Here is a 17,196-nt window from a genome sequence, read left to right as displayed (position 1 = left end):
TGTTCAGTTGGCGCTTTAGAGGCGCACTAAGGAATCTTTTGAAGATATTTTAACTCAAAGGGTGGTTTTTAAGGGTTTAAAGTTCTTCTAGCATGTATATTCTTCTTATTCCAATCTCTTGATTATTATAAATTGAAATGTCCATACCATATGATAATATAGAACTATAATCTAGAGAGAGTACCTCTTCGAAACAGCTGTTGTTCTGGTAACAGAATTAATAATTTTGTCAGGTTGGCATTAAGTTGAGTTGACTTTGTTAGGTTGGCACCAAGTTGAAGATTGAAATGCATTTATCGCGGAAAAATTGATTGGGCACTGCTACTTCAATCAGAGCTATTCCTGGGAATATTATATTACTAGCCGTCAGGCTCGCTTCGCTTGCCATATCCGTTTAGCCAGACGTTTAGTCTGGACCCCCGACTGGATCGCCCTAACATATGATCGTCCTACAAATGAAAAATGCAGGCAAGCGAAGCGAGCCTGCTGATCTCATTCTTGGACGATCCAGTCGGGGGTACAGGGGGCGGAGCCCCCTGGCTAGACGGATATGGCGAGCGAAGAGAGCCTGACGGCTAGTATGTTTATATATCTGTATTCGATGAGATTTCTAAACGGCTGAAACGATTCTCAAATTTGGAAAAAGTAGGCTTATGATATGAAATTTCGATTGCACTAGGTCTCAACCCTGGGATAACTAGCTGAAGGTCATTGAAAGGATTAATACGTCCTTGGAACAACAGCTGGAAATTTTGTCGTCTGTCGATACCGTGATGGAAGTGAGTGAGCGAGTGCATGTGTGGGTTATTCCTCACCTGATCTCACGAGAAGAATTTATTTCTGGTTTATTCTCATTTTTTAGAAAACATGCCTACTTGAGGAAGTCCAAAATAGTAACTAGATGCTGCTATTGTAGAAGAGTACATCGTATATTAACAAATATTGTGGCAGACATAGTGTATCATTCTAAATCGAATTCATAGTATATCTATTGTAATTGATGATGTGTTTATTTTTTGAAGTGTGAATAAATTGTTATTTTGATGAGTGATAGTAGCTTAACCTAGATTTTGATTTGGACTGTAGTATACATTCGAAAAGGAACAGTTTTGGGCATAAGCCTGATGTGCCTCTTTATATAACTGTGAAAATAATTGTACGACTGAGAAAATGAATAAATAAATATAAAATATAAATTCAATCTTTCGTTACAAATTTTCTATGCTTTTGCACTCTAGAGCGAAGCTCGGTCCCCCGATATTTGAAACTCATCAAGGTTCGTTGAACCCTGTCGTTGGCCGAGACAAGAAAAGTTTTCACTCCATCATATTTTTATTATTAGATTTTTCTCCACTAAAATATGACTGAAATTTAAACCTCATCTGATATCACCTAAACCTCTCAAGGCTCTTTCATTGGCCGAGACGATAATTTTTTTTTAGTCCACCGCTTTCACATTATTCGATTTTTCTCCACTCAAAAATGACTGGAATTCAAACCTAGTCTGACAATACCTATAACCTCTCAAGGTTCGTTCAGCTCAGTCATTGAGTCATTGACCGCGACAAGAAAAGTCTTCATTCCATCAATTTTTCTCCACATATGACTGGAATCATATTTCCTGACTTTTTCATTTCCAGACGAGCCCTATTGATAACATCAGGCGCCTTTTGCGGCGTGATAATGATGTGCGCCGGGGGGTGGTTCTATTGCGACGCCACGGGGTTCCTAGACGTGAGTGCGCCCCACCTCAGATGGGTGCCCTTCATCTGTCTCCTCCTCCACGGCATTGGCTTCTCACTCGGGCTGGGACCTGTCTGCTCGGCCGTGCGAAGCGAGTTCTTCCCCATGAATATCAAGGTCAGTTTCATGAATATCCCACGAAGGTGTAATACAGAGTATCTTGAGTGTTCGTCCCAAGACAAAAATCCATAAATAACCTTCATCTATGAAGTTTCATAGTTTTTTTCTTCTTTTCCTTTTTTGTGTAGTTGAGAAGTTGATATTGTGGTAATATATCAAATGAAAAAGACTATTCTTTAGTCTAAAATTAAAAGACTATCTTTATAGTTTTTCATAGTGTACGATTTATAGTGGAATTGAAATAATGGTTATCTAGTCTAGAAAATATCAATAGTCTCTGAGACTAGCGTTAATGACAATCATCATAAAAAATACATATCGTCGGCTGTCACACAAGAGGTTTCACTAACAGCCGACGACTATAGAATGATTCTACATGAAATTTGCAACAAAATATGTCCAATGAAATTGTCTTATATCGACCTAAGTTTCCGAGATATATAGTTTTTGGAGGAAAACTGATTATATTATAAAGAGTTTACTAAGAAAGGTGCAACAGCTGAAGGTCATTGACTCTACGTGGAATTTTCAGCAGAAAATGTCCAGTAAAATCTTCTTGAATCGACCTTAGTATTCGAGATTTATGTATTTTTGTGGAAAACTGATTATATACAGTGTCCCATGAACGGTGTAACACCCGCAGACCATAGATTTCACATGAAAATTGCAGCAAAAATGTCCAGTAAAATCTTCTTGAATCGACCTGTTTACGAGTTTTATATATTTTTCGATATTTTTTTAAAAACCTCTATCACTGAAAAGTAATTGTAAGGATATACTTGAAAAGACGAAGAAATTTCCAAATAGATTCATATAATTTTAGTTCCTTATATTGTCCATGTTTTCCACGTTTTTCTCAAAAATAACTTGACCGATTTTTTTCAAATTCATACCCTGTATAGTTAGTTATTCATCAGCTATATCAACTAGCATAAGTCTCCTTTCTGGGAAACCAATTGGGGGTCCACCCCATCCTTGAGAAATGTACTTAGTAACCTCCTTCTCATGCATGAGGTAGGTAGGTAGCGCAGTTCATAAAAAGAACACATAGTCGAGATATTTCATCTGTAGAACAGCTGTTTTGACGACTTTAAAAAAATGACGACTAGAAAAAATCATCGAATTTCACAATTTACACAAAGAAAAAGTACTCTGAAAACAATTATATATACACATATACAGAAGTCTGATCGTAGTTTCAAATATGAGCAAGGAAAGTTGTGTGAGTGTACCACAGCAGATTTTTTTTCATTTTCGATTTTTTCCGCAGGCGAAATCATCAGCTGTGACGAGCACAATCCTCGCCTTCGCCTCGTTCCTAATCAACAAGTTCTACCTGACGATAGGCGACAGTTTGGGCATGCACTACAACTACTGGATGTATGGGGTGTCCTGCTTTGCGGTCTGTCTGTTCGCCAGCTGCTTCATGATCGAAACTAAGGGCAAATCCCTGCAGCAGATACAGGACGAGCTCAACGACGACTACACGCCGCACAAGGAGGAGAAAGAGACAGAGTATGAGGAGAAGAGTGAGAATAATAATGTAGAGATGAAGGTTTAAGAAAGAGTTTAGGAGAAAAATAACAATTAATAGTAGAGAGGGAAAGAGATAGTATGACAGAAAGAAGAGGTGATGAAGATGTGGAGAATATTGGTGGAAGAAAACGTACAAAGAGAAAGAGGTGAGTATGAGAAGAAGAGTGATAAAAATATTGTGGGGATGAAACTTTAAGAGAGAGGGAGAAGGAAACTAGAGGTATAGTAAACTGGAGAAACATTATTAATGAGAAATGATAACACAGCACAAAAAATAAGAGAGATGAAGAGAGTATGATGAGAAGAGTTAGAAGGGTGTGGAGATGAAAGTGAGAGAAAGAGGAAACGAGTAAGGAAATGAACAGTAGAAACAGTATTAAAGAGGAGAAGATTAGATTTTAGAGGGAATATTAGATTTTAGATTAGAGGAGAAGATCACACCACACAAAGAAGGAGAGGGATAGAGAGAGTGTGAGGAGAGGGAAGGAAAGACGAAGATTATAGAAAGATGAAGGAGGAGGAAATTAAAGAGATAAAAGACTGGAGAAACATTATCAAAATACACCATACAGAAACTGCTAGAAGGTTGAGTGAGTATGATAAGATGAGAAGGAAGGGAGGGGAGTTTAAATTATAAGAGAGAGGGCGGGGAAGGAAACTAGAAAGATAGTAAACTAGAGGAAAGATAGTAAATCTAAATACAGAGATTGCTAGAGGGTTGTGAATTATTGTGGTAGAGAAGGTGTAGATAGGAATGAAGGGAAATAGATAGAATAAGGTAGATAGAAATGAGAAAAGAGGATAAAAATGAGAAGAAAAGGAGAGTAGGTTTATGTGAGTAAGAGGGGAAAGGAAGGAACTCGAGTAAGACAATAATTTATACCCAAGGTGAATTGATAAAATGATTCTTCAAAGTTAATACTTTCAAGAATAATGTTACTTCCTTCACAGGAGAGAGAACATATTTGAACATTGAAATGTAGGATTTTCAACAAGTCACGTTGAGGAAGAGTTAAAAAGTTGAAACATTGAGATAATATGAGTATGTCAAATATGTGTTCATGATAATAATTATATCATGTTCAGAAGATGAGAAGACAACAAGGAACTAATAAGGGTAATGAAGAGCAAATAGGTAGAAGAATATTTAGAATGATGCGATTGTTCTAGAATATGAATCTGGATAAACGAACAATACGTTCATAGGCTAAGATTCAATCAATTGAAGGAATTACAAAATGTGGATAGTTAAATTATTTATGTAATTATCCAATTCAAGTAATTAGGTGCTCGTAGAAGATAGATAAGTCTGGATAAAGGAAATTAGTCCACAATAATTAGGTGCTATGAGATAAATCCGGAATAAGGGACAAAATACAAGAGCAATAAATGAAGATTCATCAACTTCTCTATAGAATCTTACAAGCTCCATCTCTTGAGAATGGAATTCAATGTACGTCAGATAAAGGGCATCGAAAGTAGGCTTTAAATTCTATTATACAGGCTTATAGCCCCATTTCTATATGAGCTTAATATGAACTGTACGGTGATTTCAATTTTATAACTAGTTTGATTCTATTGAGTTTTGAATTCTATTAATTTTGAATCTTCAACTTCTATATATTTTAGCACAAGATACCTTACGGCACAATATTGAATTGTTCCTTGTTAATTGTTTTTATGTATCTCTGATAAGTATCTAATTTAAGAATTTGTGATTTTATTGTAATAGTCCTACATTATATATTTTATTTAATCTATATCTATAACTCCTTTGTGAGTTTCGTATGTTTTAGAAAACGATAATCGTTGTGATAAATGTGTATATATTTTATTTGTATCTACAATATTATATTGGATTGGTATAGGGTATTTTCCCAAATAGTATTTTAATTATTATCTATTTTAATAATATTGTCATTCATTTTCATCATAATAATTATCATCCCATTGTAGGTCCATTGTTTCTTTTATGAGAGTCAGTAAGACTGATTTTAAAAATTCTGTAATTTAAAAATGGTAAGAAACTATTAACTGTTCTACCTATAAGTAGAACCATAGAATACCTGAGTGTAATGTATAGATAAATCGTGCACGTAGGCATTATTGTTTATCTAGAAACTTGAAAGTATTTTAGATCCCTATAATGATTTCATCAAAGCATGTTATGTTCCACTTTAAAATGTTTTATAGATAATAATATAGTTGATAGTATGGAAAAAAGTATGCGTGTAGCATTTAAATATTAAAAGTGTAGTTTTTTTATCAAAGTCTGTCAATTTCATTTCATTATCCTATACTATTAAACGAGCAATTTGTTTATATGTTTAGATGTTTGGACGTTTAGATGTTTATATGTTTGTATTTCACCGGATCTCGAAGACGGCTCTAACGATTATCACGAAATTCAGAACATAGTAGGTTTATAATATGAAAAATCGATTGCACTAGGTCTAATTCCTGGGAAAACTCGCTGAAGGACATTAAAAGGATAATTATTATCATAGCCACCTCTAATACAAGGCACCGGCCTACGATATTGCAACGTCGCAGTGTAGGCCTAGAATTCAATAATTCATGATTGGTGAAAAAGATTTTTTAAAATACCAGCTGATTTTTTTCACCAATCATGTATTAGATTCTAGGCCTACGCTGCGACGTTGCAATATCGTGGACCGGGGCCTTGTATTAGAGGTGGCTATGTTATTATTCATCCTTGGAAAAACAGCTGATAATTTATTATTTCGTCGCCTGTTGATGATGGAAATGGGTGAGCAATGTGTGTAGGACTGTGTCAAAATTATGACTCAGCTGTTGAACTTTTGTAATCATTCAATCAGGTACTTGGTGCCGGTTGAAAAAAAGCCGGGTTATTTTCAATCCTGATTAATTCCAGTAGATCCATCTTTTTGAAATGGTCTCCTCTGATTTGGTTCACGTGAAATTAATCAGGATTGAAATTCAACCGGCTTTTGTGCAACCCGGCCTTTGTGAGGGAAATTTTTCCATTCCTCTGGGAATTAATCTTAATTCACTGTGACTGGATAGAACATTTCTGTATGAACTATAAAATGTTATTATAATTTATTCTTCCGTAATAATGTTTTTATGCTTTTGCACTCCAGAGCGAAGCTCGGTCCCCGATATTAGTTTATTATACTAATAATGCCTGAATGATCAATACTAGTTAAATCATAGTTTAAAATATAGTGAGGACTACAATCTCATTATAATGGCAATGGAGAAAGATAGCCCTATATACTTTGTCGAATGATAGACGAGGATAGCAACACCAATGTTAGTCTTATACTGCCATTATAACGTGGACCTCCCTATAATCCAAGATTGAACCAAGCTATCAACGCTATTTTTTACATGCGTTACAATTGGATTTGGATTAACTTATATATTAAGTTTAATATTATTAATTTGCTAATTATTTAAGCTTAATTTAATCAATTTAAATTTAATTAAACTGCTGCTAACTAAACGCTGTTTTTACATGCGTTACAATTGGATTTGTATTAGCGGATAAATTAAGTTTAATATTATTAATATGCTAATAATTTAAGCTTAATTCAATTAATTTGAATTTAATTAAACTGCTACTAAGCATACGGCCCAAATCAGTTTCCTATGTTATTCACGAGGTTAAAACTGTAGACCCGATTGCACAACAGCCGGTTAAATGTTAACGGTGATTGATTTCACGAGAACCAATCAGAAAAGGCTTTTTTGGAATGACGGCTTCTCTAGTTGGTTTTCGAAAACTAATCACGATTAAAATTTAACCGCCTTATGTGCAACCGGCTCTGAGATGTGGAAGAATCAACAGTTTTTAATTTTGAATAGAAAAAATATATGAATATCTAATGATAATCAAAGTTGATTAAAGCGAATTTAGTTTCTGAAACACTCACCAGATGTCAGATGAAGTCTCCTGTTGACTGACAACATGCCTGATCGAAGTTTGTTGAAAAACTAAGTTGCAAAGACTTTGCCAAGTTTAATTAAGTACAACAGAGCTTACTTTATTTTCAGGTCAATGCTTTCTATTGCCAAGTTACTGCTACAGAACACGTGAATTTATCGTATAATTATTAGAGCAGTTGCGACAATAGTCGATTTGCAATTCAAATTAGCAATAATATTTGCCCTAGAGTGCTTGATTTATGGGGAAAATTGTCTTGGACAGAGAAGGGAAAGTTTATGGGATGATGATTTATTGTGGGAAATAGGAAAAGGTGGTGGAGGAGGAGGATGAGGAGGAGAAGGAGAAGAAGAAGAAGAAGAAAAAAGAAGAAGTAGCAGTTTCCAATTTGAGAAATCCATTTATACACATCATACTCATAAGAACATAAACTAATTATAAGGATCAATTATTTCAATTGAAAGTGAACTAAGATTTAAGCAATCTGCTGGTACAATATCTATAAAAGAAATAGGTGCCTCTACAACAATAATAGTACAGATGATTGATTCAGAGTTAGGATACTGTATTACATAATCAACCTGTTTCAAACCGAACAACTATTGTTACCAGAAAAACCATACAATCAATGACTAATCAATGGGTTTTCTCATTCATGCTAGCCTCAAATTGCTCTAAAATATTGATTCCTTGAAAATTGAATAGAATCATAGTATTTTACAAGCCATATTCAGTAGATTTTTCAAGTAGTACTGGATGTTTTTTCAGAGAAAAATCAATCAACGCTCTAGGAAATCATGAATAAACTATGTCGCTTTATGAAAACTCCACAGTTTACTTTTTGCCTTATTCTCCTTCTCTCTTACTTCATCCTGCTTGTTCTCTCTCATTCCTTCTTCATTCTCTTCTTCTCTTCCACTCATTGTATCTCTGTTCCTTTCTTTCTCTGTCTCTTTCTTTCTCTGTCTCTCTATCTCTCTCTATCTCTCCCTTTTTTCATTTTCTCTCTCTGTCTCGTTCTCTCCTCTCTTCTCTCTTTTTCTCTATCCTTTTCTCTCTTTTTCTCTTCTCTCTTCTCCTGTACCAGTCTTCAATTTCTCTCTCATCTTCCTTTACCACTCGCTCATTGACTCATCCTTCTGCTATTATCCTCTTTTTTATTAAATTCATCTCGTCTCTTCTTCTAATAGTCCTTGAGATGAGAATCATTGGCAAAGAAGCTGTATTAACTGAACAATGCTTTCAAAGACAGTGCAAAGTGCATAGTGTAGTCCACATTGGAAAACGTTCCTTTCTAGGCCTAGACACAATTATAATTACATAAAAATTATTGATTTCCCTCATTTTATGTCTTATTTCTGTACTTGGATTTCAATATACTGTGTTTTCAGAGTTCAGTTTCAGTGCTTCGTTTTCTCTGAGATATATCCCCGCTAGTATTTCAGTTCAAATTGAAAACCGTATCATCCTAGGCCTAGGCTCAATATTATATTCTTACATTGAAATGATCGATTCACATAAGTTTTGCCTAGTTTATGTACTGGAATTTCGAAATATTGTGGAAAGAGTTCAGTGTCTGTGTTTCCTACTCTCTCAAAGTTATCCTGGATAAAACCTAGAAACCTAAATGAAACCTAGGTGATTTATCTATCTAGGAGAATAGGTTTCAGTTTAGGAAGATCACTTTTTGAAATAGGTTTCAGAAAACTATTCATTAATATTTTACTGTTGATCATCGATCAACTAATCACTGAACAATCTAATACCAAGTGCAAGAAAATGGTTGTGATAAGTTTTTTGTGGTTTAAAAGACTCTTCCGCTCTCAGTACACCGCTGGATTTGCAAGTAAGTTGACTAGTTTACACTAACTTCATTTATTATTGACATAGGTATTCCAGTTTGAATTCTTTACATCTTAGAAACTATTTCTAAGACATACTCCATAATATGTATCGTATGTCACACAGTTGCAAAAATACAAGGGATCTTAAGTCCACTTATTACACACATAAATAGATTTTTGCACGTGCAATTTTTAGCCGTCGTTATAAATTCTATAAGATTAATATTACTTGGTATACATAATATTATATATAATGTGTTCATGTGTTTGCCAAGTTCCATTCATCTAAAATAAATTTATAGGGACGGCCAAAAATCGATGAATGTGTAACTGGGCTTTATGTTAGCAGTGCCAAGAATTACATCAATTTACCTAGAATAGGTAAATATTTATCTCGGGCCACTCCCGTGTTTCGGATGGACACATTAAGCCGTCGGTCCCGGCTGCCTAAAAAGCAGTCGTTAGGTCATGTCAGAGGCCCTGAAATTGATCAGTTGCGACCTGAAAACTCTGACACCAGACCTGAGCCAGCTGGTCACTCGATATTATTATTATTATTATTATTATTATTACCTAGAATACAATGCACTGATATTACTCATGTAACAATGTATATTTGATAGATAGTATTGTATACTCTGGGAAATTTATTGTACGATTATTTAGTTTTGTTCTTTGACAATAACCTGAATTGAATTCAATTTAATTCATCAAGAGATTCTCCAATATAGAAGTTTTACTCCATGAGAGTAAGCTTATTTTAATATCTACTTTTCCTAAAATCAAGGGAGTCGAGAGAGAATAAGTTATTCAACAAGTGCTGCCATCTAATGGCAAAGTTGCAAATTGAGTCTTCTCCACACTATCGACCAAGTTTCATCATTATTTCAATGATTGCATTAGTATTGATACGATAACATGGTTATAATATTCATGATACAGACATCACAAAAAAAGGTTCTATCATAAAAATCGCCAAGATTCTGTTAACAAAATAAGGTCGATTGATGTAAGGTACCACAAATAATTAGCTCCACTATTTTAACTTGCGATGCGATGTTCTAATTTATCCTTCAATTTCCCATTAAATTCCAGTGATGATGGCCTCAGCATCGAGTGGCACCTTCACAGGCTGGGCAACCGCCATTTTGCCCATTTTCCAGTCACCTGATTGGCCTATACCGATGGACCAATCACAGATCGCCTGGGTGCTCTCTATACATTTCCTCGGCAACATATTGGGAGCTGTACCAGCCGGAATTTTCATGGACAAATTTGGAAGAAAAGTTACTCTACTTATGGCAGGTTTCACACTACCGTTGACCTCTTGGATCCTGGTATTTGTATCAACAGCTGGTAGTTTGTATCATGTTCAAAATGATACAGTATCAAATCAAGGTAGTATGTATCACGTGAAATCTGATATAGTATCAACTTTTAATGGAAATTCTGATACAGTATCAATTTATGATAGCATATTGTATCCTCGTGAATTTGATACAGCATCAATAACTGATAGTATGTATCCTCTTGAATTTGATACAGAATCAATTCCTGATAGTATGTATCAAGTGGAGTCTGATACAGCATCAATTCCTGATAGCATGTTGTATCCTCGACTATCTGATACAGTATCAACTACTGGAAGTTTGTATCCAATAGAATCTCATATTGTATCTTATTTTGGTGGCCTGAATTCTATGGAATCTCCTAGAGCTCCCGATAACATGAATGCATTTTCACTTGATACAGTAACAACTCCTAGCAACTTGTATCCTGAACTATCTGATACAGTATCAAATCCTGGTAGCTTGTATTCTGGAGAACTTGATACAGTATACAGTATTGGAAGCTTGGATTCTATAAAATCCAAAGTAACAACAAGTCCTGATGAATGGTATTCTATGAAATCAACTACAGAATATACTCCTGTTATCTCGTATCCTATCAAATCAACTTTATCTTATAGTCCTTCCAACACAGAATCTAAAATATCGAATTCTCCCACTTTCTGGTATGTTCTTCTGTTGGCAAGACTGATCTGTGGTATTTGGAATGGTGTTGTCACCACAATTTCACCAATTTATTTAGCTGAAATAGCTGAACCAAACTGTAGAGGTCGTTTGAACACTTTGGTATCACTGTTTTTCCGTTTTGGGAATCTCCTTGCTATACTATCTTCCCTAGTGTTCTCTTATAGAATACTGCCTTTGGTTCTTTCGTTGTCTACTGTTGTTTTTCTGCTAGTTTTTCCGTGGTTGCCTGAAACTCCGTACTTTCTTGTAAAACAGGGTAAATATGAGAGAGCAGAGAAGTCTTTGAAGTGGTTGAGATCCACCAAATTACATAAAACCGAGGTTGAGATTGAGGAGGAAAGAATGTGGAGAGAGACAGAGGGGAAGGTGCAGAGAAGAATATGGAGAGAGACAGAAGAAGAGGTTCAGAGAAAAATATGTAGAAAGACACAAGAAGAGGTTCAGAGACACATATGGAAAGAGACAGAAGAAGAGGTTGGGAGAAAAATCTGGGGAGAGAAAAAGAGAGGGATAGAGGCAAAAGTATGGAGGGAGAAGTGTGAATATGAGGTTGAGATGGAGACAAGGAAATTGAGTGAGAGAGGAGGGGATATGAGGGTGAAAGTAAAGGAAGAATCAGAAGGAGAAATGAAGGATGAAGTACAGGAAGGAACAGAAGGTGAAGTAAAAGGGGAAGTATGGGAAGAAACAGAGGAGAAAATAGAGTTAAAGAGGAGTAGAAAAACAGGAGGAGAGGAAAGGATAAAAGTATGGGAAGATTCAGAAGAGATTGATATAATTTTAGAGATGAAATCAAAGGAGGATCCACGAGTAGGATATTGGAGGTATTGGAACAGAATCGAAAATAGTTAAAACTAAGGATCTGATTCATCCAGATACAGAGCAGAACTCCGAAAATCGAACTGACATAGAGACAAACTGGAACAACAAACTAGACTTAAAATTTGAGGCAGAAATTGAAGTAAAACCAGTACTAGAAGAGCAAATTATATTTAGAATGAACCTTGTAGGAATTTCAAGAGCAGAAACTCAAACTGAATCATCCAAATTTCAATTAGGTATACGACAACACAAAACCATGCCTGAAGTGAAATTAGATGCAGAGTTATTACTCAGAGAGATAAGAAGCATTCAAGAAGCTGTAACAAAACAAACAGAGCTACAAGGAACAAAATTAAACATTCCTGAAGTTGAATTAGATAAAGATTTATTACACAAAGAGTTGAAAAGTATACAAGCATCTGTGTTAAAACAAACACAGCTTCAAGAAGCATCACTCTTACAAAAATTAAGATCCAAAACCACAATCAAATCATTATTCATTGTTGAAACATTGTCAATACTGTTAAGAATGGCAGGTATTGCTCCCATAATAAACTATGTGGCAGACTCGTTGCCAGGTTCAAAAATGTTTAACCCCAACTTTTTCGTTTTGTCAATTGAAGTGACAAGACTGTTGAGCAGTCTATTATCTTCTGTGGTCGTTGATAGATTACCGAGAAGAACTCTCCTGATTGGCACCTCTATGATCTGTGGTTGCTCTATGACACTGATGTCTAGTTTATATTTGTTTGATGACTTTCAAAAACAAAATTTATCCTCGTTAGGAATAAACGATCATGTTGAATACATGACGAACGAAAGAGATTTGATAGAGGTTACAACCCAGTTAGCTAGATTGAATGCTAATGAATTTAACATCAGAGTGGATGATTCTAGTACAATTTCTCCGTCAACTGAATATAACCTAAGTGAAATTTCAGGAAATAGCCAATACGAGAATGGAGTGGATAATTCTAGAACAATCTCTACTCCAACTAAATATAACCTGAGTGAAATTTCAGAAGAAAACCAATACAATCATGGAGTGAATAATTCCAGAAAAATCTCAACAACTAAATATAACCTGAGTGAAATTCCAGAAAATAATCAATACAGGAATGGAGTGAATAATTCTAGAACAATCTTCACGTCAACTGGACATAATCTGAGTGAAATCTCAGTAAATAGCCAATACAATCATGAAGTGAATAATTCTAGAACAATCTCAACAACAACAAAATATAACCTGAGTGAAATTTCAGAAAATAGTCAATACAGGAATGGAGTGAATAATTCTAGAACAATCTTCAGGTCAACTGGACATAATCTGAGTGAAATTCCAGGAAATAGCCAATACAATCATGGAGTAGAAAATTCTGGAACAATCTTAATAACAACTAAATACAACCTGAGTGGAATTCCAGAAAATAGCCAACACAATGTAGTGGATGATACTAGAACAATTTTTACATCAACTAAATATAACCTGAGTGAAGGTTCAGAAAATATCCAATACAACATGAATGGAGGAAATCATTTTGAAGATTTCACAAAAATTGAAGATAACCAGAAAAAACTATCAAAAGACATCCCAAACTTTCTAAGATGGATACCCTTGACCTGTATCATCATCCACGGAATCTCCTTCTCATTTGGCGTGGCAACAGTTTGTTCAAACATAAGAAGCGAACTCTTCCCAATGAACGTTAAGGGTCATTGTTCTGCCATAACAAGCATTGTAACGGCAATGACATCATTCGGTCTGAGCCGTTCGTTTCCAATGACTAGAAACTTCATGGGTTTGTGGTTTAATTTCGGAATTTACGCGGTGAGCAGTTTTTTGATTGCCTTGTTTGCGAAGTTCTATCTGCCAGAGACAAGCGGGAAGACGCTGCAAGAGATACAGGATGAGCTGAAGTTGAAAAAGAGTGAGAAAACAGAGAAGAGAAATTGTTTGGGGATTGTTTAAGATTGATTGATCCAGAGAGGTCGAAATAAAACGATATTGTCAGTACCAAATAATTTCTTCAATGTTGTTTTCCATCACGAACTGCTTATTAATAAATCACTTTTTGCTATTAGAAAAATCTGGTGTGGTACACTCACACAACTTTCCTTGCTCATATTTGAAACTACGATGAGACTTTTGTATATGTGTATATAATTATAATTGTTTTCAGAGTACTTTTTCCTTTGTGCAAATTGTGAAATTCGATTTTTTTTTGTCGTCATTTTTTTAAAGTCGTCAAAACAGGTGTTCTACAGTTGAAATATCTCGACTATGTGTTTTTTTTATGAACTGCTCTACCTACCTACCTCATGCACGAGAAGGAGGTTACTAAGTCCATTTCTCAAGGATGGGGTGGAACCCCCCATTAGTTTCCCAGAAAGGAGACTCATGCCAGTTAATAGAGCTGATAAATAACTATACAGAGTATGAATTTGAAAAAAAATCATGAAGTTATTTTGAGAAAAATCGTGAAATGCATGTTTTTTTAGTAAATATCCGCCATTTTTCTAAGTATATTACGGAGCTCCTGCAATTTTCTCAGGAATGAGACGTCATGTCAGTTGATAGGGCTTATAATAGCTATCCATGGTATGAATTAAAGAAAATCGTTAGAGCCGTTTTCGAGAAAACCGTGAATAACATGGTTTTAGTGATTATCCGCCATTTTTCACAGAATATTACGGAGCTCCTGCAATTTTCCCAGAATGAGACTCCTGTCAGTTGATAGGGCTTATAAATAGCTATCCATGGTAAAATTCGAAGGAAATCGTTAGAGCCGTTTTCGAGAAAAAACGTGGAAAACATGGTTTTTTAGTAATTATCCGGCATTTTGAATTCAAGTTCATTGAATTTCTTATTGCCAGATCCTCATGGTATAGGACCTTAAGTTTAAAATTTCAAGTCATCGGTTGATTAGGGATGGAGTTATCGTGTTCACAGACTACACACATACACACCACACACACACACAGACCAACACCCAAATCATGTTTTTGGACTCAGTGGACCTTGAAACGTATAGAAAACTTGAAATTAGGGTACCTTAATTTTTTTTTGGAAAGCGATACTTTCCTTACCTATGGTAGTAGCCTAAATAATCTGTTCTAACCTTTTTACTTTCCTTGCCCTACTACCATAGTAAGGAAAGTATTGCTTTCCAAAAATAATTAAGGTACCCAATTTCAAGTTTTCTATACGTTCAAGGTCCCCTGAGTCCCAAAAACATGATTTTTGGGTGTTGTCTGTGTGTGTGTGTGTGTGTGTGTGTGTGGTGTGTGTGTGGGTGGTGTGTGTGTGTGTGTGTGTGTGTGTGTGTGTGTGTGTGTGTGTTTGTGTGTGGTGTGTGTGTGTGGTGTGTGTGTGTGTGTGTGTGTGGTGTGTGTATCTGTGTGTGTGTGTGTATGTGTGTATGTGTGTATGTCTGTGATCACGATAACTCCATTTCTACTAACCGATTGACTTGAAATTTTAAACTTAAGGTCACGACAATAAGAAATTCAATAAAATTCAATTCAAGATGGCGGATAATTACTAAAAAACCATGTTTTTCACGATTTTCTCAAAAACGGCTCTAACGATTTTCTTCAAATTTATACCATAGATAGCTATTCAAAAGCCCTATCAACTGACATGAGTCTCATTTCTGGAAAATTGCAGGACTCCGTAATATTTTTGAGAAAAATGGCGGTTAATTACTAAAAAACCATGTTTTTCACGTTTTCTCCCTCGAAAACGGCTTTACGATTTTCTTCAAATTTATACCCTAGATAGCTTTCATAAGCCCTAACAACTGACATGAGTCTCATTTCTTAGAGAATTGCAGGTGCTCCGTAATATTCCTGAGAAATGAATTTTGTTAAATTTCTATCACGATTTTCTCTCAAAAATGACCGATTTTTTTTCAATTTCATACCCTGTATAGTTATATATGAGCTCTATTAACTAGCATGATCTCCTCCTTGAGAAATTAACAGGGGGTCCACCTCATCCTTGAGAAATTTACTTTGTAACCTTCTTCTCGTGCGTGAGGTAGGTAGGTAGAGCAGTTTATTCAAAAGAACACACATGTCGATATTTTATTTTTAAAACAGCTGTTTTGACAACTTTTAAAAATCCTCAAATTTTATAATTCAAACAAAGGAAAATGTACTCTGAACACAATCACAGTATAATCGTAGTTTTAATTATTTAGTCGCCAATCGGCATAATGTTATTCCCTTAATAAATCCTCTTTAATGAGGCTTATAGATCAATGAGCAAGGAAAGTTGTGTGAGTGTACCACACAAGATTTTTTTGGAAAGCAATACTTTCCTTACCTATGGTAGTAGCCTAAATAAATTATTTGGTCACTTTTTGCTATTAGAAAAATCTGGTGTGGTACACTCACACAACTTTCCTTGCTCATTGAACTGTAAGCCTCATTCTTAAACGAGAATAATTTAGGGGAATAACATAATGACGATTGGCGGCAACATATTTGAAACTACGATCAGACTACTGTAGATGTGCATATATAATTATTGTTTTCAGAGTACTTCTTTCTTTGTGTAAATATTGTGGAATTCGATGATTTTTTTAAAATTCGTCAAAACAGCTGTTCTACAGATGAAATATCTCGACTATGTGTTCTTTTTATAAACTGCTCTACCTACCTATCTCATGCACGAGAGGAGTTTACAAAGTCCATTTCTCAAGGATGAGGTGGACCCCATTAGTTTCCCAGGAAAAGACTCATGCCAGATGATAGAGCTGATAAATGAGTATAGAGGGTATGAATTTGAATAAATCGGTCGAGTCATTTTTGAGAAAATCGTAAAAAACATGGTTTTTTAGTAACTATCCGCCATTTTTCTCAAGAATATTACAGAGCTCCTGCAATTTTCCCAGGAATGAGACTCATGTCAGTTGATAGGGCTTATGAATAGCTATCCATGGTAAAAATTTAAAGAAAATCGTTGGAGCCGTTTTCGAGAAAACCGTGAAAAACATGTTTTTTTAGAAATTATCCGCCATTTTTCTCAAGAATATTACGGAGCTCCTGCAATTTTTCCAGAAATGAGACTCATGTGAGTTTATAGGACTTATAGATAGCTATCCATGGTATGGATTTGAAGAAAATCGTTAGAGCCGTTTTTGAGAAAATCATGAAAAAC

General features: G+C 35.2%; 3 protein-coding genes across 5 annotated transcripts in view; 2 read left to right on the top strand and 1 right to left on the bottom strand.

The window, feature by feature from the left end:
* LOC111059174 (facilitated trehalose transporter Tret1-2 homolog) overlaps positions 1 to 5,669 on the top strand; it is a 25,491-nt gene extending 19,822 nt beyond the window's left edge. The window contains exons 8-9 of one of the 2 annotated variants that reach the window (XM_039439539.1): positions 1,641 to 1,860; positions 3,134 to 5,669. In XM_039439539.1, the coding sequence (XP_039295473.1) occupies positions 1,641 to 1,860; positions 3,134 to 3,424 (511 nt within the window). In that variant the 3' untranslated portion in view covers positions 3,425 to 5,669. The remainder of the gene's footprint in view (positions 1 to 1,640; positions 1,861 to 3,133) is intronic. The other variant, XM_039439538.1, reaches the window with a different exon arrangement.
* Positions 1 to 17,196, bottom strand: part of LOC111054753 (EF-hand domain-containing family member C2) — a 138,672-nt gene that overhangs the window by 88,317 nt on the left and 33,159 nt on the right. The window lies entirely within an intron of this gene.
* On the top strand, positions 12,369 to 14,072 carry LOC120353966. The gene has a single exon (XM_039439540.1). It carries the CDS (start codon positions 12,562 to 12,564, stop codon positions 13,999 to 14,001), a length of 1,440 nt encoding a protein of 479 aa, XP_039295474.1. The 5' UTR covers positions 12,369 to 12,561; the 3' UTR covers positions 14,002 to 14,072.

This window comes from Nilaparvata lugens, chromosome 13 (genome assembly GCF_014356525.2).
Source record: "Nilaparvata lugens isolate BPH chromosome 13, ASM1435652v1, whole genome shotgun sequence".
NCBI classification, from domain to species: Eukaryota; Metazoa; Arthropoda; class Insecta; order Hemiptera; family Delphacidae; genus Nilaparvata; species Nilaparvata lugens.
This window is presented reverse-complemented; position numbering and strand designations above follow the sequence as displayed.

Bases quoted from the DNA above. Each gene is read 5' to 3' on its own strand.
- LOC120353966 (XM_039439540.1), top strand. From the start codon at position 12,562: ATGGCAGGTATTGCTCCCATAATAAACTATGTGGCAGACTCGTTGCCA.